This window comes from Ahaetulla prasina, chromosome 5 (assembly GCF_028640845.1).
Source record: "Ahaetulla prasina isolate Xishuangbanna chromosome 5, ASM2864084v1, whole genome shotgun sequence".
NCBI classification, from domain to species: Eukaryota; Metazoa; Chordata; class Lepidosauria; order Squamata; family Colubridae; genus Ahaetulla; species Ahaetulla prasina.
Window position 1 is genome coordinate 50,812,879 of NC_080543.1, and position 23,452 is coordinate 50,836,330.

Consider the following 23,452-nt stretch of genomic DNA (forward strand, 5'->3'; position numbering starts at 1 on the left):
ACAGCAATATCTGGTGAAAGTAGGCAGAAAGAAGGCTGGAGGGAAATGCTGCAGGTGGCAAAGAACCGGAGGGCCTTGTTCCAGTGGGACAGCATCATGGCCTGGAACTGGCTGACCATCGCAGCCTGCTGAGCCTCCAGGCACCAGTACCTGGCCTTACACTTCTGCAGGCCTTCCCTCTGCTTGGAAAGCCTATGCTTGTAGTCCTCAGTGAGGTGCTTCTGTTGAGCCTCCTTCTCAGTCAGATCCAATTTGATCCAAGCCAGCTGTTTTGCCAACTCTTTCTTGTGGTGGCTGCTTAGCTCCAACAACTGCTTCCTGTTGGGGCCCTAAGGAGCCTAGATGGGGAGGAGAGGAGTGGCTGGGAGGAGAGGGCCGAGTTGAGGCCGGCGAGGCATCCCTCGAAAATGAGTGACATTGAGTTGACCACGCCCACCCAGCCACATGACCACATAGCCACACCCACCCATCCGGTCATTAGGCAGATCACATCAGTGGTCCATAGGATTTAAAATTATGAATCTAGTGGTCCCTGAGGTCCGAAAGGTTGGTGACCCCTGCTCTATATAACATTTTTTTAATGTAATGTAATTTTCTAAGGTCATAGATTTCTAATTTTCAAAACAACTATCTATGGTTATCTGATACAGAAGGCAAAACATATTTCGTATTTTCTTTATTTAGGCTGTAAGTCCTAAGAGAATTTGGACAAAGATATAGAAATATTCTATAATTTTAGAACTTTACCCCAGGGACCATAGGATTGATCACAAACTATAATAATTATTAAGCATGGCAGTTGCATTATATTACAAACATAGCTTAATTACACTGCTATGTTATAGTTTCTGTTATATAAGCACAATGATTTTAAATACTCGGGATGCAAGCATGAAAATGCGAAATGGCAAACTATTTTAATTTTAGTAACAGTTACAGTTCCCAAAAGACATAAAAAATATATGTTTGACCACAATAATTTCAACATGCTTGTCAGAGTCAGTCTGGAAACAGAAACCAAGCATTGATCTATGTGATCTATAATTCTTTCTGTTCATTCCTTCATAGTACTTATGCAGATGGGAAAATAATCTTAAAATTATATTTGACAAAAAGAAACACAATAAAACTTTCGGAAATACAACTTAGTAAAGCACATTTGTTAAGTTTCATAAGATGTCATTTAACAACAATAAGTCAATTTTTTATCAGTATATTAAAAGAATATTACATGGTTCAGAAAGAAATATAAAATTTAATGAATAAACAGTAATGCCATCATAAAAACAAAGCTAGTATAAATAGCAAGGATAAAAAAAAAATTCTCAGCTTCACTAAGAAACTGAAATGTTGGGTTTTGTTATTGTTGTTGTTGTTATTAATTCCTCCAAAAGCAGATGATGATAATATTATGTGCAATTTGACATATTTGTTTATATCATCATGGGAGGACTGAAAAATACCAAAAAAGATACAGAAATATTCAATTAATATTTCATTAATATCCACACAAGCACAGTTTCTTACTCGATGAATTGGAATAGTTTCTTTCTTACACATTTTAATATTTAAACCCAGAAAAAAATGGTAAATTGGAGTCTCAAGGCCACTAAAAGATATTCTGTTAAAATCTTTAGGCAATCAGTTAATATGGACCAGGTAGATGAATAGATAACAAACTATACAGCTTCAATCTTGTTGTCAAACCCTATGGCACATTGATTGGGACCACACTGGTGTTAGTATTTTGTTCTTTGGTCACATATTGTGTATATAGTAGTAGATAATATTCTCTGATGTTACTATTTTTCTATATTTTTTGTTATATTTTTGCCTATAATTGCTTGGAAGTAGCTTAAAAATGAAATAATTAAATAAATAAGGAAATGGTTCACATGAGATAGCTGGAAGGACTTTCAGGTAACAGTACCAGGATAGGAGTTTAAAATTATACCAGAGAATGTTTTGTTATGACTTAAAGTCAGATAGGCATTGCATTATTAGGAAAACATTATTAGGAAAACAGATTTATAAGAAGCATCGTGATAAATATTGGCTAGATTGCATAAATTAAACAGTTAAAGTATTAAAATAAGGGGAAAAGGTCATTTTGATTACACAAAGTGTCCAATTAAGATTTAGAATGTTATTACTTACTTTATTATCCATCGACAAACAAGATTTGAGGTATAGGGCTCTGGATAATGACTAGAATGGAAAGATCCGGACAAGCCATCTAGAATGAATTTTCCATTACAGGGTGTAGCTGTAAATGCAGGATGATAAAAATGATTTCAGCATATGATGAAAATAAAACAATCTGATTGTATTTCAAAGTATTTTGTTTTTGATTGAGTAAACATTGACAATGGTAAAAACATTTCCACTCAAAAAATAATGTCATTGATTACAAAACAGAATTCAGGAGCTTTAATTTATTTGTATTATCTAGAAACAGATTCTGCATGGTTCACATGAAATCCTAAGCTTAGAAAAACTATTTAAAAATAACAAAAAATATTAAACAATCATCATCATCAGCAACAAAAAAATACCATTCCAAAATAATACTTCAAAACATTATTTGAAACTACAAAGATTGTTCAAAGAGTTGAATCATTCTGAGCCAATATCTTTTTTAAAAAAAATTACACACTCTATACTTAAAAAAATAAATAAATAAAAGAACTTGCATAACTCTGGATTTTCAGAAAATGCTATTATTCATATTTCAGTACATCAGTAGTACTTACAGTATTTTGAAAGCTGAATTAAAGAGTTGCTTAATTTTATGAAAGGACGGCTTCTTGGGTTATTCATTACCTATATTTTAGCTGAGATTCGAACTTATTGCAGATGGGCATTTATTGAAACTATTAAAATTATACCTTTCATGCACTGTCCTTTAACTAATTAATTAATTTGTATCCCACTGTTATTATTATTATTACAAATAACTCAAGGCAGAAAACATATATAACACATCTTCTCCCTCCTATTTTCTCCATAACAATAATTCTGTGGGGTGGGCTGAGTCGAGAGAGAGTGCTTTCAAGTCCTACCTTAGTCATGAAAGCTAGCTTTCATGACTAAGGTAGGACTTGAAATCACGGTCTCCTGCTTTCTAGCCTGGTGTCTTAACCACTAAACCAAACTGGCTCCTGGCTTTATATCCCTATCATACACTGAACTCTACTGATATATTATTTTCTGGGCAAAATATTAGTGCAGTGTACATTACTAATATACACACATCCATTCTCTACACAATTTCATGTGCTATAGAAGTGAAGCAGATACTTGGTGTTTTGGTGTTATAATGCACTATGATTTTGCAAATTTCTTATTTCTGCTCTTTGTGAATTCTCCATACAGAGTTTTTCTAGGCCCTTCAATTTTTCTATTTATAGCTCTGAATATTATGACTAATAATCAAAACATTAAATTGCTTTCCTGCCAGAAGTCTATCATCCTGCACTTTATGGACACTAAGTGGTATGAGAAAATGGAACTTAACATCTTGACTATGTACAATTATTATTGGAACCTCAATATAAGGACATTAATGTTAACTGTACTTTTAGTAATGGAAGTGATCTTCTCTAAGTAAGTAATAAGTTGTTCTTGGTAGAAATTTTTGAGTTAATTTAAGTAGACAAAAATGAAGCCTGCAACTCATAGTTTGTACAAGTTAAACGGTACAATGAGACAATGAGAATAATCAGCTAAACGTAATTTCTCAGTTAGCTGGATTTTTCAGTGAGTCTCATTAGTGGATAAGTTAATGAATTTCATGACTAGAAAATTGAAAAGAGGGACCTTTGTATCTCTCTAAAATGTTTCTACAATTTGCATATATTCATTGCGGTTTCCTTGTTGATGACCAGTGAAGAAGGAACACCATCTCCTCTACTTTTCGTTTGAATGGCTTAAATGTCACCAATAAGGTGATTAAATAAATATTTTATAGACAACCAGAAGACCATTTTCAAATATCTATAATTCTTTTGTTATATATTGAAACCTGAACTTTGAGATAACCTTAATTATAAGAAAATATTACATTTTTTAAAACGCTATATTGTGTAGACAAAGCTAAATACTTGAACATAGAGAAGAATACGATGAAAGTGACAAATGCATTCCATATGCAAGCACTCTATATGCATGCTATACTCCACGATGTAAAAAAGATGTTGAGACTCTAGAAAGAGTGCAGAGAAGAGCAACAAAGATGATTAGAGGACTGGAGGCTAAAACATATGAAGAACGGTTGCAGGAACTGGGTATGTCTAGTTTAATAAAAAGAAGGACTAGGGGAGACATGATAGCTGTGTTCCAATATCTCAGGGGTTGCCACAAAGAAGAGGGAGTCGGGCTGTTCTCCAAAGCACCTGAGAGTAGAACAAGAAGCAATGGGTGGAAACTGATCAAAGAAAGAAGCAACTTAGAACTAAGGAGAAATTTCCTGACAGTTAGAACAATTAATAAGTGGAACGACTTGCCTGCAGAAGTTGTGAATGCTCCAACACTGGAAATTTTTAAGAAAATGTTGGATAACCATCTGACTGAGATGGTGTAGGGTTCCTGCCTAGGCAGGACTAGAAGGCCTCCAAGGTCCCTTCAACTCTGTTGTTATGTTATGTTATGTTATGTTACATTCTCTTTATATGCCTTTCTCAGGAAACCTTTCAGATCAAAAACTGCTTATATTCTCAGAGAGTGAGTGCAACCTTTCTGTCTTTTTTGCCAGATGGGAAAATGGAATTTTTCAAGGATAAGGGAGATAAATAAAGGAAAAGTAATCAAAAACATATCATTTCCATTAATAAGAAAGGAAGACCATGCATGATCCAGACATCCAGTACCTGTCTCCTTTTTATCCTTTTATGGGATTACGTAGAAGGGACATTGGCAGATGACAGGCTTCAAATTATACACAAAGTCTTCCAAAGGTTCAATTCAGATTGCTTTTTATAAGCATTTCCCTTCACATGGGGGAATCATAGAATCCGCTTGAAGACTCTCAATTTCATTTAGGATTTAGCCAGATCCAGTGCTTAATTGTATTACCATAAACATAAGTGAGGCAATATCAAATATACATGTTGTTTAGCATAAAAGTTAAATATGCACATAATAATATAAGACTCCTTTGTAGACTATAATTATTTTTATGGTGTGTGTGTGTGAGAGAGAGAGAGACAGAGACAGAGAGATGGGCAGAATGTCAGTCTCCTGGTGACAACCTGGACCAGTCTGTCCAGTTTTCTTGACAATATTTCTAAAGTGGATTGCCATTGGCTGCTTCCTAGGGAGTCAACCTAGAAAGGTTGACTGCCCAACATTGCCAATTGGCTTTATAGTTTAGGGAGGACTGGAACTCATGTTCTCCTGGTTTATAGACTGGCACCCTAATCACTGTCATACGGTATTGACAACCACAATAAAATATCTATTAATATCCTTAGAAGAGAAAAAAAATTAATAAAAGTTTGAAGAATATATATCTGAAAAGTGAAACAAAACAAATGGCAACCCTGCTTGACAATTTATTTTTATATTTTAAACATTCATATTAAACATACCTCTGCAAATTCTGGTAATTACAAAAGTTTAAATTCTTACCACAATTGTTTTCATCTGAGCCATCTGGACAATGTGGTATTCCATCACAAAATAATTCTTTTCTGATGCAGCTTTCATCATCAGCACAAAGATCATATGAAGGCAAACATTTACCTAACATATGTTTCAAAAAGAAAATAACATAGAATACATGGTTAATTTTTCTATTCCAGAATAGAAAACATTCTACCCATAGAATATAATCAAGAAGCTATCCAATTATCTTAGATTCGAAAGACATATTTTCAGAAATAGTCAATTCAAGGGACTTCTTAAAATGTAACAAAAAATTCCATATGAAATTTCTGTTTCACGTTATCATATACTGTACTCTGTGATGTGAATATGCAATGAAGATTGATGTAGTATAAAGTAAGACTGAAATAAAACTTTTGAAGTGGCTTTAGATTGGATTTTCTCTCTGTTGTTATCTAGCACTGACAGTAAAAATGTGCTTGCTTTCTAGTGGCTTTTTACTGAGATTTTTGTATTGAAGAATTTAAATGCACGTAATAAACTGACAATAAATGTTTAGAATTTTTAGAAATAGATAAAATAGCTGAGCTATGCCTTTTTTTAATGGGATGTTTCTCATTATTCTGGAAACTTAATCCTCTATTAAGTTAACTTAAGTTAAGTGAAAAAGTTCAGCCTTGATTATTTCCAGTGGCAAAAATTATCAAATTCCAGAACAATTTTTTGCTGATGTCAACAACAGAGTTATTTCTTTATTTTATTTCCTTTATTTCTTATTTGTTCTTCTGAAAACTAAACAACAATGCCACCTACTGGAGAAGGAAAATGAATCCATTGGAAATGTTTTCTATACACAGAGAGAACACACACACACACACACACACACACACACACACACACAGAGAGGGAGGGAGGGAGGGAGGGAGGGAGGGAGGGAGATTCAAACTCATGTTCAAATGTAAATTTAAAAATGAGGCTTATTTATCTGAATATGTACCAATTGTTATATGTTCCAATTACTAAAATAGATGGAAATCAATTCACTATCACAGAAAAAGAGTAATGTTCTTGAATCCAGTATTTGAATGTGATATAAAATAATTAAAATAAACTGTTTGTAATTATATCTAGAAATAGATACATTCTAAACACAGATTATTTTTGTTATAAAAAAATAGAAGAATATTAGTATACTTTTTAAAAAATTAGCTACGAAAGTTTGAGTTGTAAAATTAAATAAAATACGATTTGTTTTACCCAGAATTTTTAATGTGTTTTATTTTTTTATCATGTCACAATCTATATATTAACTTAAATAAAATCAGAACTTGTATTTATTGTCCTTAGCTTGGAAATTACAAAACTAATTCAGTTGTAATTCAATTACAAAACTAATACTAATATGGAAATTGTTTCACAAAGCAATTTTATTTTAAAAAGTTGGGAGATTCCATATATTGTACCTAAGTTTTTGTGTTTACTAACCAGGTTTTGTTGAAATAGTTGTACTAGTTATTCCCAATCCTGGAAAGTGAATCAAAAAACAAACAAAAAGTTAATTTTTTAAAAGCTGTTTTTATTAATTAATAGAATGAAAAGTTCTTCTGTGCAATGATACATTCTATATTTACTAACCAGAAGTTGTTGAAGGACTGCTTGTACTAAATATTTCCAAATCTGTAAAATAAATCAATCAAAATAAAGGAAAAAAGGATAATTTTCTCAAGGGGTTTTCATTAATTATTAAAACAATAATATGCATTTAGTATTGACTAACCAGATGTTGGCAAAGGACTGCTTGTAGTAGATATTTCCAAATCTGCAAAATGAACCAAACAGACTTTTTAAAAAACCCATAAAAATTCTGCTTTATGTTTCTAAATTAATTTGTATTTATTATTGTCACTTTACACAATAATGCAAAAAGAGAATGAATTTTGCAGGCCTCTCTTTTCTTATTTCTTATGCAAATAAATCTTGTTCTTATTAGGTGTTACTAAAGGCTTGCTTTAGTAACAGAAATATTCCAAAATTAGTGAAACAGAAAATATAGCATATGAACAGCAGCCCCCCTGCACAATTATTTCTAAATAAAATGTTTCAATCTGTTCAAAACTCAATATAAAATGTTTTTTTTGGTTTGGTAGTGCGATGTGATTGTAATTTTGTTCAGCTTCCTGACTTTATATTCCTTCAATAGATTATATGTTATTACATCTTTATATTGTTAAATTCCTAACTGACAGTTGAATCATACACAACGTTTAGAATTTGGTCTTCTAAGTTAAGTTGGTAAAACAATTGGAAATGTTTCTGTATCATCAACTAAAACAACTTCAGCCATTGAGATAAACTGTTAAGAATGCAATTCATATATAGGAACCAAAGACAAGTAAGGAGGAAATTTATTCCAAGTGATGGATTTTTTTCCAAGTAATTTCAGTTTGGAGTCCAATTTTTGACTATAAAGTATGCTACTTTAAATATTCCTACGCAATGTAAGTTATGCAATAGATTTTTGGAAAGTGCATGGATTACAAAATAAGGGAAAATATTTGTAGCTAGGGTTCAAATGAGGATTTCTTGATACTCTCTGAGCTTGCTTGTTTTCTTGCCGACATTTCATTACCCAAACTAGGTAAAATCACTGATTACAAAATAGAGAAAATTTTGTATATATGTTATGTACTAAATAAATTACCTAAGTGTTTCACATAAATAACATTTGGATCAAAATTTTAAGGCTCAGCACTATTTTTAAAATATGAAAAAAATACTTTGTAAACATCTTTAAAGCCATTTTATTGAATATGGTCTCACATGACTATATGACTATGTGAATCTGGGACTTGGGGATTGCCACATGAGACCATATTATTAATATTTCCTTCTTGCTGGAAAAAATATTTCACCTTCTAGCCAATCATGAGTTTTGAAACTTGACATAATTTTCATTTTTCACTGCATCTGCTTCTTGGTATTATTTTGGTAACATTGTATGTGTGTGTGTGTGTGTGTGTGTGTGTGTGGGTGGGTGTATACATGTATATATATATATGCATGCAGTTGTATGCATATGGTGATCATAAATATTTTAGAATGGTTAATTCTGAAAACAATAGAAAGTGTTGTTGATATAAACATAAATACACTAGTGAAGATGCCAGAATCAAAGCAAGAATCAGCAGAAAATAACCAATTGAATAACACTTACCTGTATTTTAAAAAATGTGGATTACCTGTTATTTCTATGCTGTTCACATCAATGTTAAAAGTCTGTAAAAGTTCACTTTTATTCTCTTCGATGCCATAGACCAATGCATCCTTTATCTTTACTTCAGACACCCACCGTACAAAGAAAAGTTTGAAGAGTACAATTACACTACCCTTTCTGGCAGAGATAAACAACAACAAAAATTAGTATGCAAACATAGATTAATTTGTATTGAACAACAGACGAATAACCAGAATCTTGGCACTAAACTTGCATGATTCTTAATGGCTTGAATTTCCTTCCTTTTTTATAACATCATACATTGATTAACTTGGAGAGCCAGTTTGTTTATTGGGCCCTTCCCATTGGCGAAGCCATGTTTTAATACTGTTCCAGAAGGCCAAAATGGTGGGAGTAGTCCGTGCCTCCAGTAGTAGAGTATTCCACAGACATGGGGTCACAGCAGAAAAGGCTCTTCTCCTAGAACCCACCTGCTGGAATTCTTCAGCAGATGGGACCCATAGCAACTCCTTTGGTTGGAATGAGTGGGCGAGCTACTCCCAATTGGGAGATCACAGGGAGATAAATAGGATAATGGCTCATATCAATATAATAGCTTTGAATTTTCTTAAACATATTAATTAAAAAGAAATGGAATCGGACATCTGTCTTACATAGATAACAAACCATGTTTGCAATCAGACAATGATATTAATAAATGGACTGATTAATATTGAAAATATTGTAAGTTTAACGATCTGCTTAACCAATCTAAGACCAATGAGGAAATTATGAGCATAAGTAAAAAAATAAATTTAAAAATTAGATACAGATAAATCCACAGAATCCAGAATGATGATCAGTTATTACTTGCCCTGTTTCCTGTATACATTCATATAGATACTCAGTAAGGAATAATTTTTAAATTTAACTTTAAAATAATTTAAATTACACTTTACAATTTAAACTTGAACTTTAATTTTTTTAAAAATTAAATTTTAAAATGTATGTCCATTGATAATTTGACATTAGCAAAATCAATTTTTCTAAAGACATGTGGGGTTTTAACATAACTGCTCAATACCTCACCTTTATTTTCATTGAAAATACATTTTCTGAAGGAGTTGTACCATAGAACTATAAAATAACTTTTTTGAATCATGCTGCCAGTCCACATGATTAGCACCAGGTAAATTATATATGATATGATTAAATTATATATGATATTCTTGAAGACTGTTACGTTAACATACTATCTGTGACCCCACATGGTTGGACTCTCCTGGCTTATAGCATTATCTTGACTATGTGGCATCATTTTAAATGAAATAAATTGTTTTGTATTTTATTTTATCATATCTTATTAATCTTTAAAAATATTATCCAGTTCAGCCAAGAAATAAAATGGTCAAGGGATGCTATTTAAAATATGATTCATTGAAGTTGCCAAAAGAGTTAATTACCCTGAGATAAATCCACTTAGTTTCTGAGAATCCCAAAAATACAGTAAATTTTATCTGAGTTTCTCTCTCTATATATTATTATATGTGACATAATTTTTTTCTTTCTTCTATCCTTTAACTGAAACATTGGCATTTTCCACAAATGGGGGGGTCCTTGCTATCTTCTGAGCTTGGTTTTTTTTTTCTTACAGACTATCCAAACTATCTTGCAGATTATCTAAACTAGTTAACACCATCTATTGACCAACCTCCTTTTCATCCTTGAGCTACAAATTTTCTCCTTTAGTGATTTGCCACAGTGTTTTTTTTGTTTTTACTCATTGGGAAATTTAGTTTTTCTTATTGTCAGTTATTCTCTGTATCAATTTCTGTAACAAGATTAGGACTGAGAATAGTGGTGACTATATAATTTTTTCTGTTGATGTAAAAAAACATTAGTTTTAGTTACAGAGCAAGTGACCTTTAGTCTTTTTAAAGACCTAGATCAGCATTTTGTCACTGAAGCAGCAATGACTAAGTTGATTAATTCTTTTAAGGTCAAAGCGGAGGCTACAGTATATTCAAAGACTTTTCCTTTAATTTCTTAAATGATTCATATACTGTAATGCTTTGGGCAATTATTTCTATGCTATCTTTCTGACTTATCAGAATTTCAAATATGAAATCAGATTGCAACAAAGAACATTGTAATACAATGCACGTCTTTTATAGAAAAATTGCAAGGAAATGTCCTTTAAATTAAAAGAATACAGAAAAAGGGAATGAAATCAAAGTTCTACATGGTTTGTTTTGAAATCAATTCAACAAAAACTGCTTAAGTATGAATATCAAGCAGACATTCTATAGGTTCACATTTCACAATTAAACCTCACTTTGTTAACCCATGGTTTACTGACTAAATTACAAACAGAGAGGTTTGCACATTATAACTTTAAGAATGCAAAGGCAAGGTGCACACAGCAGGCTAAACTAAAGCCAAACAAGCCACATTAACCAGCAGACTATGTCAGAGCTTAATTATATCCCATATTAATTGTCCCTTAGATTAATCTGTTAATATAAATATATTAAAAATACCTTACTTATTTCAGTGGATTATTGTGATGATGATTTTACATTTGGAAAAGAGCAAAATAGAGTTACTTGTTTGTTGTTTTCAGCACAATATTATAAGTTATTCAAACCTATCAATAGGTGACTTTTTTGCAGATAGTAGCCTAAGTACTAATGAGCATGTTAGTACTTCTGGCTAGTACACTAGAAAGTTCAATTTTCTGTATTAAAATTAACTTGATTTTAGTACTTTGCTCTGTATCAATGTTTACACACTTAACAAAGCTAATTTTTTGTTTTACTCATTGGGAAATTTAGTTTTCTTATTGTCAGTTATTCTCTGTATCAATTTCTGTAACAAGATTAGGACTGAGAATAGTGGTGACTATATAATTTTTTCTGTTGATGTAAAGAAACATTAGTTTTAGTTACAGAGCAAGTGACCTTTAGTCTTTTTAAAGACCTAGATCAGCATTTTGTCACTGAAGCAGCAATGACTAAGTTGATTAATTCTTTTAAGGTCAAAGCAGAGGCTACAGTATATTCAAAGACTTTTCCTTTAATTTCTTAAATGATTCATATACTGTAATGCTTTGGGCAATTATTTCTATGCTATCTTTCTGACTTACCAGAATTTCAAATATGAAATCAGATTGCAACAAAGAACATTGTAATACAATGCACGTCTTTTATAGAAAAATTGCAAGGAAATGTCCTTTAAATTAAAAGAATACAGAAAAAAAGGAATGAAATCAAAGTTCTACAAGTTCGACAGGTTTGTTTTTAAATCAATTCAACAAAAACTGCTTAAGTATGAATATCAAGCAGACATTCTATGGGTTCACATTTCATAATTAAACCTCACTTTGTTAACCCATGGTTTACAAACAGAGAGGTTTGCACATTAGGACTTTAAGAATGCAAAGGCAAGATACACACAGCAGGCTAAACTAAAGCCAAACAAGCCACATTAACCAGCAGACTATGTCAGAGCTTAATTATATTCCATATTAATTGTCCCTTAGATTAATCTGTTAATATAAATATATTAAAAATACTTTACTTATTTCAGTGGATTATTGTGATGATGATTTACATTTGGAAAAGAGCAAAATAGAGTTGCTTGTTTGTTGTTTTCAGCACAATATTATAAGTTATTCAAACCTGTCAACCTTTTTGCATATAGTAGCCTAAGTACTAATGAGCATGTTAGTACTTCTGGCTAGTACACTAGAAAGTTCAATTTTCTGTATTAAAATTAACTTGATTTTAGTACTTTGCTCTGTATCAATGTTTACACACTTAACAAAGCTAATTTTTTTGTTTTATTTACATTTATATCCCGCCCTTCCCCGAAGACTCAGGGCAGCTTACAGTGTGTAAGGCAATAATCTCATTCTATTTGTATATTTACAAAGTCAACTTATTGCTCCCCCAACAATCTGGGTCCTCATTTTACCTACCTTATAAAGGATGGAAGGCTGAGTCAACCTTGGGCCTGGTGGGACTGCAGTAATTGCAGGCTGCTGTGTTTTAATAACAGGCTATCTTACAGCCTGAGCCACCAGGGCCCTGAACTAAATTGAAACCTGAACTAAACTACACAGGATTATATGTCAAGTGTATGAGGGTACACTCCTTTTTTAAAATTTTATCTTAAATACTATGTATGAAGAAAGATTTCATGTACATCATATCATAACTTTTGAGGTGAAAGATAAAAGCCTCTACAAATTATATGCACAATATGATTTCTATTCTCATATTTAAAATCATGTTTTTGGTCTATGACAAATTACATGGATTTAGAATATTATCACAATAATCCATTGAAATGAGGAATATAAAACCGGGCTGAGATTGTCTAACCTTAAAAGCTAAACAGACTTGAGACTGGCTATGATTTGGACAAGATTCCATTAGAAATGCTAGAATTCTGTACTAGACTATGAATGAGTGTTTTGGAATATTAAAATGGATATTGCTGTGGCGATGTTTGTCTGTATACAGTAAATCTTCATTCTTATTGAAGTAGAAGATTTCCTCTTATTTAACTTTTTATTAATATAATGTGATAGCTAATGCTGTGGAATTTGAGAATGATGATCTTGGTTGGTGAAACATTAGCAAATACATACTTTCATTTTTATTAAAGCCAAACATTTCCCCTCTTATTTAATTTATAGTATATGTAATATAACTCGGCAGTTAGAACTACTGAACTTGAGAATCGTGATTCTATATTTTAATAACATTAGTAAAAGTATTCTACAATTGTTAAAATTAATAATGAGAAATGCATCTTATTTCTTAACAGATCTGATTAGGATATGGACTAAAGAAAGTGATTCCTGGACCAATTCTTCCTCGATAGTTTTATGATAGGTAAAAAGATTGGTTATGAACTGAGATAACCAGTTCTCTGTTATGGAGGATAAAGCTCATTAGTTTGGGAGATTTGGGATCAGTCACTTTTTCTTTCGCCTCTAGAGTGAAAAGTAATAAAATATCTTTTTACCAAATTGTACCAGACCAGTATGGTTTTATGGGTAGTTCTCAAGTTATGATCATTCATTTAATGACTGTTTGAAGTTACACCATGCTGAACATTGATTTATGAGCAGTCCTCCCATTTATGGTCATTGCACAAAGTTTATGTGATCAGAATTTGTGTACTTGCAATTGGCATGTATTTATGATAGTTGCAGAGCCCCGAGGCCTCGTGATCACCTTTTATGACCTTTACAGGGGCTTCTGACAAGCAAATTCAAAGGCAGAAACGGCATTCATTTAATGATGGCATAATTCATTTAATGAGTTAACAACCATGGCAAAAATCATGGCATAAAATCAAGTGCGTCTTAATGACTGCATCACTTAATGGTGGAAGTTCTAGTCTCAATTGTAGGTTGAGGATCACTTGTATTATAGCCCATAATTTATAAGTATACTTCATCCAGGAGTGAATTACTTTGGTCTGATAAACGGAAAGCAAAGGAACTTTCTCCGTACTTTTGATTTCTTTCCTTCATTTTCCTTTAATTTTATTACTACTCTTTCATTAAGACCTTAAATAAGGAAATTTTACTCCAATTTTCCTATAGAGCATAGAACAGGATCTATACTGAGGATAAGACAACCATGTAGGAATTTTAAAATTGTAGCCTTAGAAGCAGATGAAGAGGAATAAACATAATTCTAGTGTAAAAAATCCTATGATTTCAGTAATATTTCAAGCATGAGTACATAATGTCCATCCTAATATATTTTATTAAAAATTAACTTACCTAAACTGTGTAACTTTACTTCCCTTATATTCATTTTGAACTTCACTTGCATGTAAGATATCATCTACCTAGATATACAAAGATGAGCAATATAAAACATACGTAGAATATATTTTCTAATGTAGAAAATATAACAACCAGAACAACTAGACACAAGGACAGTTTTTTCCCAAACGCCATCACTCTGCTTAACAACTAATTCCTACAACGCTGTCAAATAATTTACTAAGACTGTATTAATATTAATCTTCTCTTTCTTACTAGTATCTATCTCTTCCCACTTATTATTATAACCATGTTGCTTGTATCTTTCAATTATAGTGTTTTTATTTGTTTCCTAGTACAATTTGATAGCTTACTAGTAACCTTGACTATCACTAAGTGTTGTATCTTTTTATTCTTGATGAAGAATAAGTATTTTATTCTCCTTATGTACACTGAGAGCATATACACCAAAGACAAATTCCTTCTGTGTCCAATCACACTTGGCCAATAAAGAATTCTATTCTAAAAAGTGATATCATCTGAAAAAAAAAGACCCTGAACCTTTCTTTCTATAAAGGAAACAATACCATGGCTTTTGTTGATGTAGAGATATAGAAAAGAAAAGAAAGCTGATCTGACAGAAAGACAGACAAACTTTGGTCAATTCAGCTGTTACATCTTTCTGCTCAAAAATAATGACCATGAAGGAAAAGAATACACACATACATATGTATACACAAATTGATTTACATCAGTTGACTGTCAGGGGCAAAGAATCAGGACCATTTGTATGATTTCAACATAGAAGGTTTATTCAAGCCTATGTGAATCTAATCAATGGTCAGCACTAAACTGGCAGTAGATTAGCATCAACGGAATTCAACGGGACTGGATTTGGATCTCTTGTGGCAATGCAAAGGACTCTAAACTTATGACATGTGGACTTGGACAAGTGCTCATGTTCTGAGTTCTACAACCAATGTCACCTAATGGGCCTTAGGAAGTGGGTCTTATGCCCCCCCTCGTGACTCTTATTTCAAAAATGTTTGAAAACCTGACTTTTTCTTCAGGCCTTGAATTAGGGTAGGTGGCAAATCTCTTATAGGAATGTTCGTTGATTAGCTTGCATGGTTTCCTTCTCCAGACAGACATGGCTGTTTTCTATGTTTTTGTTCTTAGCATTGTAATATAGTATTTTTGAATTTGCTTTCTTTCTAAACTTCTCTATCTATACTGTAGTTCTATGTAACTATTTAACATGCAGTATATTGCCATTATACTGCAATACTCTCGCTTGTAGAGAGACTTTGAACAGATAAAAGGTTTAAAAATCAAAATACAAAAGCAGTAATATAAAAATTAAATACATACCTTATCAGCAGCATTATATATTTACCTTTAAAGTGGGCTTATATGTCAATCTAATTCAATACCTATGGGAACATCTAGATATTTAAAACCTTTTTAAAAGATGTCATGTTTGCGTCCATGAGTGTGACATTGGGGGCAAATAATAGAGAAGTCACTACAATAGGGAAGGGATTACCTTTAATTGATGGAACACAGAACTTGCCATCTCTTATGGACATACTTATGCATTCACATATATAACCACTGTGTGGTGGCACAGTGGTTACAATACAGTATTGCAGGCTAATTCTGCTTACTGTCAGCAGTTCGATTGTCATCGGCTCAAGGTTGACTCAGGCTTTCCTCCTTCCAAGGTCAGTAAAATGAGGACCTAGATTGTTGGGGGCTGTTTAGAAGATTCCTAGTGAATCATAGCTGCCTTGAAGATACAGCAAAGTAAGGAGGCATAGGCTGATGTGATCAGGGAAATCGCAAATTCCCTGGAGTGCCGGTATTTGCCTCCTAATAGGCAGTGGAGGAAGACAGCCATTAGGAGCTGTTGGAAGCCTGAGCTGCCATACAGAAGGAAGAAAGAAAGAGAGATAAAGCGATCATCAGACAACTGAAAACAAGATTCTTTTTACATTTCTATCTCCCAAACTTTAAAAAATCTCTTGAAAACTTACAGCAAATAGGAAGGGGGAGGAAGAAGGAGGAGGCAGAGAATTAAACCACCCCCCACTTCTGTAAAAGTGAAGAAGGGCTTTTAAATAAGCGGCACTGCTGTCTAGTGGTGATAGTGAACTTAAATTGGAGAATTGTATAAAAGATGAAAATAGATGGACCTTTAACACTGTCTTGGAAATGGAAAGAAGCTTATGATAAGAAGTGATGTGTGACTTTATCATTAATTTGTTATCTGATTAATTACTTGCTAGTTACTATTTCACTACTGATATTATAATTAATTTTGTAAAATACTTACGGAACATTGACCATGCCAGGCAAAAACTCCAACAGATTTGCCAAACACCCTCAAACAAAAGTTTTCACTACAAACAATGGCCCAAATGACTCCAGAATATGCTATAAATGTAACAAATCCATAGATGAATGTGATGAATCCAAGAAATGCCAATTATGTACCAATTATGCCTACCACACTGCTTGAAAATAAATGAAACGATAGTCAATTTTCTACAATCAGATCCTACATTTATCCACATATGTTCATCTTGTTACCCAAAATTTGACCACATTATTGCCATGTCTGACAGGGTCCATATCTTGGAAACAACTATAAAGTCACAACAAACTATCATCGACCTCATTGAAGCAACCTTAGAAAAAAGAATACTAGCATGTCTTGAACCATGTTTCACAAATCTTGAAAAAAAAATTACAACACAAAAAAATGAAAACCCAGCAGATCAAAATCTTTTCCCAATCCAACAAACACTATCTAATCCACAACCTAAACCACAAATATCTGCCAACCAACCAATCAACATAGCCATATTAGTAAAAGATATCATTGAGAGAGAACAAAAACATCAAAATGCTATATTATTTGGATTAGATAACACCAATGAACCAGATATCACAAAGGTTCGTAACATCATTAAAAATTATAATTCAACCACCATCTCCCCTGACAAAATAATCGAAATCTCCAGAGATGGACCAGAATACAAAAACAGTGATGGCTCAGTGGTGCCTAGATTCTGTAGAGTCGTCTGTATAAATGAGACCAGCAAACGAAAGTTAATTTATGTTATAAACTCAGTTGCCAGAACCAACCCCATCCACAGCAAACTTAGATCAAGGCCTGATCTATCATTTCTGCAGCGGATTTGCTCCCGTGAACTCCGCACAGAACTCAAACAATGGCAAGACGAAGGCAAAACCAACCTATATGCTGACTATTGTGCTGACTGCAGAAAAAGAAAAACCTACAGTCAATTGACCAACATCTAACCCCCCATCACCCAAAACATCCAACCATCCATTGTACAGAACTTCCAACCATCCGTCAAACAGAACTTCCAACCAACTGTCATCCAAAGCTAGGTAAGCAAGCCCCTTATTTCCTCTACACCAACCACTGCAGAACTTAAATGCCTTGTTCTATGCGCCGGCTGCGCAAGCACACACCCAACCTGCCACTGATAAATAAATGAAATAAATGGTGTGCGCTTGCGCAGTCGGTGCATGGAACAAGCAGCAATGGCAGTGGCATATTCAAGGAGAGGGACTCCAGTAACTTTTGGACTCTTGCCTTTCCTGGCAGCCAGCCACTGGAAGAAAGTAAGTATATGCTGCGTGGCGAAGGAAGAGTGGGCGGCAGCTCCGGGACAAGGCTGGTGTCGGGGAATGGTGCATTCTCTGACCCAGTTGAAGCAGGCGGCGAGCAGGGGGTGGCTCCAGGGTCTCAGGGGAATGAGGTATCCCTGGGCCCTGACCAAAGGCAAAGGGCGAACAGGCAGCGAGCGGGCAGCAAGTGGACGAAGGAAGAGTGGGCGGCAGCTCCGGGGAAAGGCCAGAGTTGGGGAATGGTGCATTCCCTGACCCGGTTGGGGCAGGTGGCAGCTCCAGGGCCTCGGGGAATGGCCCCTGGCCCCTGACTGAAGGGCGAGCAGGTGGTGAGTTGCCTTCCCGGTGTTCCAGTGTCCAGCTTGCGAAGGCTGGACTGCGGGCCGTGGACTGGTTTGGGGGTGTGGCCAGCCAGCGATTGCTATTGGATTGGCGAACCAGAACCAATCTCCGCTACCTACTCGCCCTATCCGGTCCGATTCAGTAGCATTTCACCCCTGGCTTATATATCGTATAGTTATTTCTTGCTTATGCTTATATATACTGTTGTGACAAATAAATAAAATAAAATAAATAAATAAATATGCTGACTCTGTAAACCTCTTAGAGAGGGCTGTAAAGCACTGTGAAGCAGTATATAAGTGTTATTTTTTTTATATTCTTCTCTCTCACACATTCACATATATTAATAGGACATTGACATGTTTAAACAAAAAAGGGAATGTGGAAATACAGAAATAATCCAGTAAAAATCAGTTTATCTTTACCATTTGCTGAACATCAAAGGCAAGAACTTTGAAGTCTACCGAGGATTTATTTTGCAAAGCAGGGGTGAACAATGCTCCTGATTTTATTGTAAATATTCCCTTTGTTTCATGGCATTTTGCTCCTGATTAAAAAAAAGAGTATAAAAGTGAGAAAGCAAATTGTTTCTCTCATTCTGTTGGTTTAGACTTTTTGCATTTTTTAAAATCTATGAATTCATGCAAGTAGAGATGGAATAAATATTCAATTGTATATATTTTCATTATAATCAGTTTTCATTCTATTTCTAGCATTGAAGTAATGCAAATGTACTTTTCCAAACTTGTATACAAAACTAAAAGGATGCCCATTGGAAATGTAAGAGTTAAATGCAGTAATGAGCCTTTAGAAAGGGTGAGAAAACCTGAGTCAGAGAAAGTTCATTAATAAACAATCACTGGAAGAACTGTAAAAAAAATCATTAAAAAAAAAAAGCAGAGAACATAGGATCCTGGCTGGCCAGAGTGAAATGGCTACACAGATTAATGATCAGCTATAGGAGGCAAGGGAGTTTTGGCAAATGCTGTAATCAATCAGATAGATTCTTGCTAGATCAGAAACCCTATACTTTAAAGGGCTTAAGACAATTTAGAACACAAAACAATTCAAAACATGGGAGCTGATAAAGAATGACATCATATTTTTTCTGTTTTCGGGAAACAATGGATGGTCCATTCTGACAACAGGGCAAGCAGAAACTCCAGGACTATCCTTAGCTGAGACAGAACATAAATAACAACTGAACTATGTTGTACTAATGATGCTACAGTTGAAGAACACGATGTGGTTGTGGGACAGCAGGGGTGAAATCCAGCAGGTTCTGACAGGTTTTGAAGAACCAGTAGTGGAAATTTTGAGCAGTTTGGAGAACTGATAGCGGAAATTTTGAGTAGTTTGAAGAACCAGCAAATACCACCTCTGGCTGGCCCCAGAATGGGGTGGGAATGGAGATTTTGCAGAATCTTTCCCCTGGAGTGGGGTGGGAATGGAGATTTTGTCACACCCACCAAGCCACACCTCCCACCAAGCCACACCCACAGAACCGGTAGTTTTCAGTGGTGTCGTGTCCCACTCCTCCTCTGACGGCCGGGTCCTATCAGAGTCCTCAGAGCAGGCAGGAATCCAAGGTGTGACTTCAGCAATCCAGATTAGACTTTGCCTGACTCAGAGAATGCCAGAAAGCAGATCCTTTATATAGGCCATAGGGTGTGGCTCCATGACTCAGCACTTATCCAGGCCTGTCTCTCCCTTCCTTTTGCTGACATCGCCTCTCCGTTCTCTGGAAGCGAGGATCTGTCCACTGCATCATTTCGTCCCCAGCTGCCGGTAATCCCAGCTCGTGGCTGGCTTCAGGCACACATGCTATCGGAGGGAGGTTTGTTTGCTCAGTTTCTCCGGGCATGGTGCCAGGACTGGGGGCTGGAGGCATGCCAGGACATTCTCCTGTACTATCAGTGTCTGGCAGGAGATGAGAAGGGCCCGGCTGCAGTGGGGGGGCAGCGAGGCACAACAAGTGGATTTCACCACTGTGGGAGAGTATGTATTTTTTGAAAAGCTAAGACTGATGTTTGGAAGTTCACTTGGATTTGATACAAATTGGGAAAACTCAGATCCATGTTTCGGGAAAAGTGTTGTATTATAGCAGATCTAAAGATATGGTCATCCAACCTTATTCACATACTGAGCCTTATATTACTGCTTTACTATAAGATAAAAGGCCTTCTTTATATTAGACTCCTTTATAATATAGTGCTGATGAATATATGATGTAAGTTATAATGAACTATTAATTTAGATTTTATCAATCTTGCTGTATTGTTTTATTTTCTTTAATGAATTACATAGACCATTTTGGACTTAAGAAGAGGCTTAGAGTTGTTTTTAATTCAGACTAGTAAAAACATAAAAAACTGATGTAATACATATAAAAACAGATGTAGGTGGCTTTAGTCATAGAAATCAATAGTTTCAGGTTGGATTAAAATTGCTGAGATACTAGTGAGGGAGCAATAATAGGCAGACAAATTTATTTAGTATGATGTATGTTGTTAGGAAGTGATAACTTTCAGAGTATTATAAGAAACAAAGATTAACACTTCTCTTGAGCATGAAACAGTTTTCTTATAAATAGTTTTGGAAAAAGACTCTTGCAGTTTACCATTGATTGGTATACAGGGACAATGTTACAAAAACTGATAATTAGAACATAGATTTAAAATTTGTTTAAAATAAATTAAATGTAGTATTCATTTCTCAGGTATATATTAATAAACATCTCATGTTATAAATATTTCATGCTATTACAAAATACAGTTTGATAACTTTTGGAATTCTATAATTGTGACAGCTGTGAAATTCAGGAGTAATACTTTTGTTCCAAATTTAATCTACATTCTCTCCCCTCCCCCATAGAACACTCTTATAGATTAATGAGTTATTAGCAGAAATAGAGAAATCCCTAATGGAATGACAGCCAAAGGAAAGATTATGCATAAAGGACCATATTCATTATAATAAATGAGCAATAAAGGTAAAGCCAGGGTAATTATGCTCAATTTATTATTTTTTCCTAATTAAATTCTAATCAGCCGTATTTCTTAATTAGCCAATATCTTTATATTTATATTATATAGTTTTCCAAATATAAATAACCTTGATGACAAGTTTTCAATAATAGAATTTTTACTTTATCCGTTTAAGAATTCAAGTGCACACTCTTCCAAAATGTATGACTGTTTACTTTTCTGTTCCAAAAACTGCATCAAAAAATTTGAAAATGTTTGAGTTACAAGAAATTATTGCATTTGTGGGAAAAGTTTTATTTTTATTGTCTTCATCAATTCCACCTCGGTAAGAAATTTTGGAAAAGGTATATAATGCAATAGCATAGAGATCTTATAAATCTCAACCATAGATTGTATCTATTAAATCATCTATTAATTGTCTGGCCTTTTGAGTCAAGATTTGCATTGTACTTTATTGTTAAAGTACAAAGAAAACAAAAGAAGAATACTTGGTACTTCCTTGTATTTTTTAAAAAATACATTTTTAATTCATGGAGCCACTATGACAAGGAAAAAACAAATTGTTTGGGTATATTTTAAAATAATGTAACCATGGGAAACTTTGTATAACTTTGCCAGCTAACTTTAAACACAAATATACTTTTAAGAAGTAAAAAAACAAAAGTAGGGTGACCAACAGCACAACACTGGGAAATGCTCATTCACAAAATAACTAAGCTGAAATAACCTATGCAAATTTAACATTAAAATAAATAATGTGCTACAGTTCAATTCTTATGAAAAATTATGTTACTTTCTTAAGAACTTTAATATCCATTAGACCACCAGTTCTCACAACAGCAAGAATATATCACAACAATACTAAAGTTGGGAGCAGTGAGTTCTTTTTATTTCCATTTGTCATTTCATTCTATATAACAATAACATTTGATTACATGATTTGATTATAATAATTTCTCAAACATTTAAATGAAAGGAATTTTCACAAAGATATAAGAGTACAAAATTATTTTCATATAAACTTTCAATTGAGTCAGTTCCTTGCTGCCTTTATTTCATAGAACATATAGTTTAGAGATTAAAGAATGTTTCCAGGGTAGAATGTCTGCTTTTAATATATATTTTTCCCCAAAGAAGCAGTAGTCATTACAACACCAAACAAAACAAGCAATTAAATATGGTATATATCAACAGCAATTTAAGACTATTCAGTTTTAACATAGAAGTGATTGCAAAGTTTGTAGTTTCTTACCTTGTTCAGTTGTCTGGTTGAACAGCCATAGAAATATTAATAAAACAATACAAATACATAGAGAGATTATGAATAGAACAGTGAGCAAAAGTTCATAGCTGTTAAAAGGGACGTTTGTCTTCTTGAACTCTTTTTTTTTATTCATTTTGATCAGGGAATTGAAATTGCTGTCAGATCCCTGTAACTATTATCAAATAATGATAATTTGAGCACAGTTATATAGTTGAGATGATTCTCGTTAATTATTTATTTTTATATACCACTGGACTCAATGATTCCAGAGGTTTACATCATAAGACATAAAAAAACAAAAGGCTTTAATCATAATGTATTTAGTAATTTCATTTCTAGGTTCTGTCATTTAGTAGACTTTATACCCAAAGAAAAAGTACTAATGATAGGATTGTATAACTCCTGTTCAAAGGAAATATTTTTCAAGATAACATATGTACATATTCAACAACCAGGGCTGTAAATGTTAATCTTCAACTTTGCATTATTTTTTGATGTGCTACTAGCAAAATTGCAATGATATTGCACATTGATACTTTCAGTTGCTTGGTTTATAGTTACTTTCAAGTTCTGGAAATTATGGCTCAATT

At 33.7% G+C, this 23,452-nt stretch overlaps 1 protein-coding gene across 1 annotated transcript in view; it reads right to left on the reverse strand.

The window, feature by feature from the left end:
• The window catches only part of TMPRSS15 (transmembrane serine protease 15), a 73,650-nt gene that overhangs the window by 49,400 nt on the left and 798 nt on the right, over positions 1–23,452 (reverse strand). Inside the window, exons 2-9 of the mRNA XM_058186213.1 lie at positions 22,851–22,863; positions 19,037–19,158; positions 14,622–14,689; positions 8,844–8,995; positions 7,382–7,423; positions 7,240–7,281; positions 5,629–5,742; positions 2,158–2,266 (exon numbers count right to left, since the gene is read on the reverse strand). Of these exons, the coding sequence (XP_058042196.1) occupies positions 2,158–2,266; positions 5,629–5,742; positions 7,240–7,281; positions 7,382–7,423; positions 8,844–8,995; positions 14,622–14,689; positions 19,037–19,158; positions 22,851–22,863 (662 nt within the window). The remainder of the gene's footprint in view (positions 1–2,157; positions 2,267–5,628; positions 5,743–7,239; positions 7,282–7,381; positions 7,424–8,843; positions 8,996–14,621; positions 14,690–19,036; positions 19,159–22,850; positions 22,864–23,452) is intronic.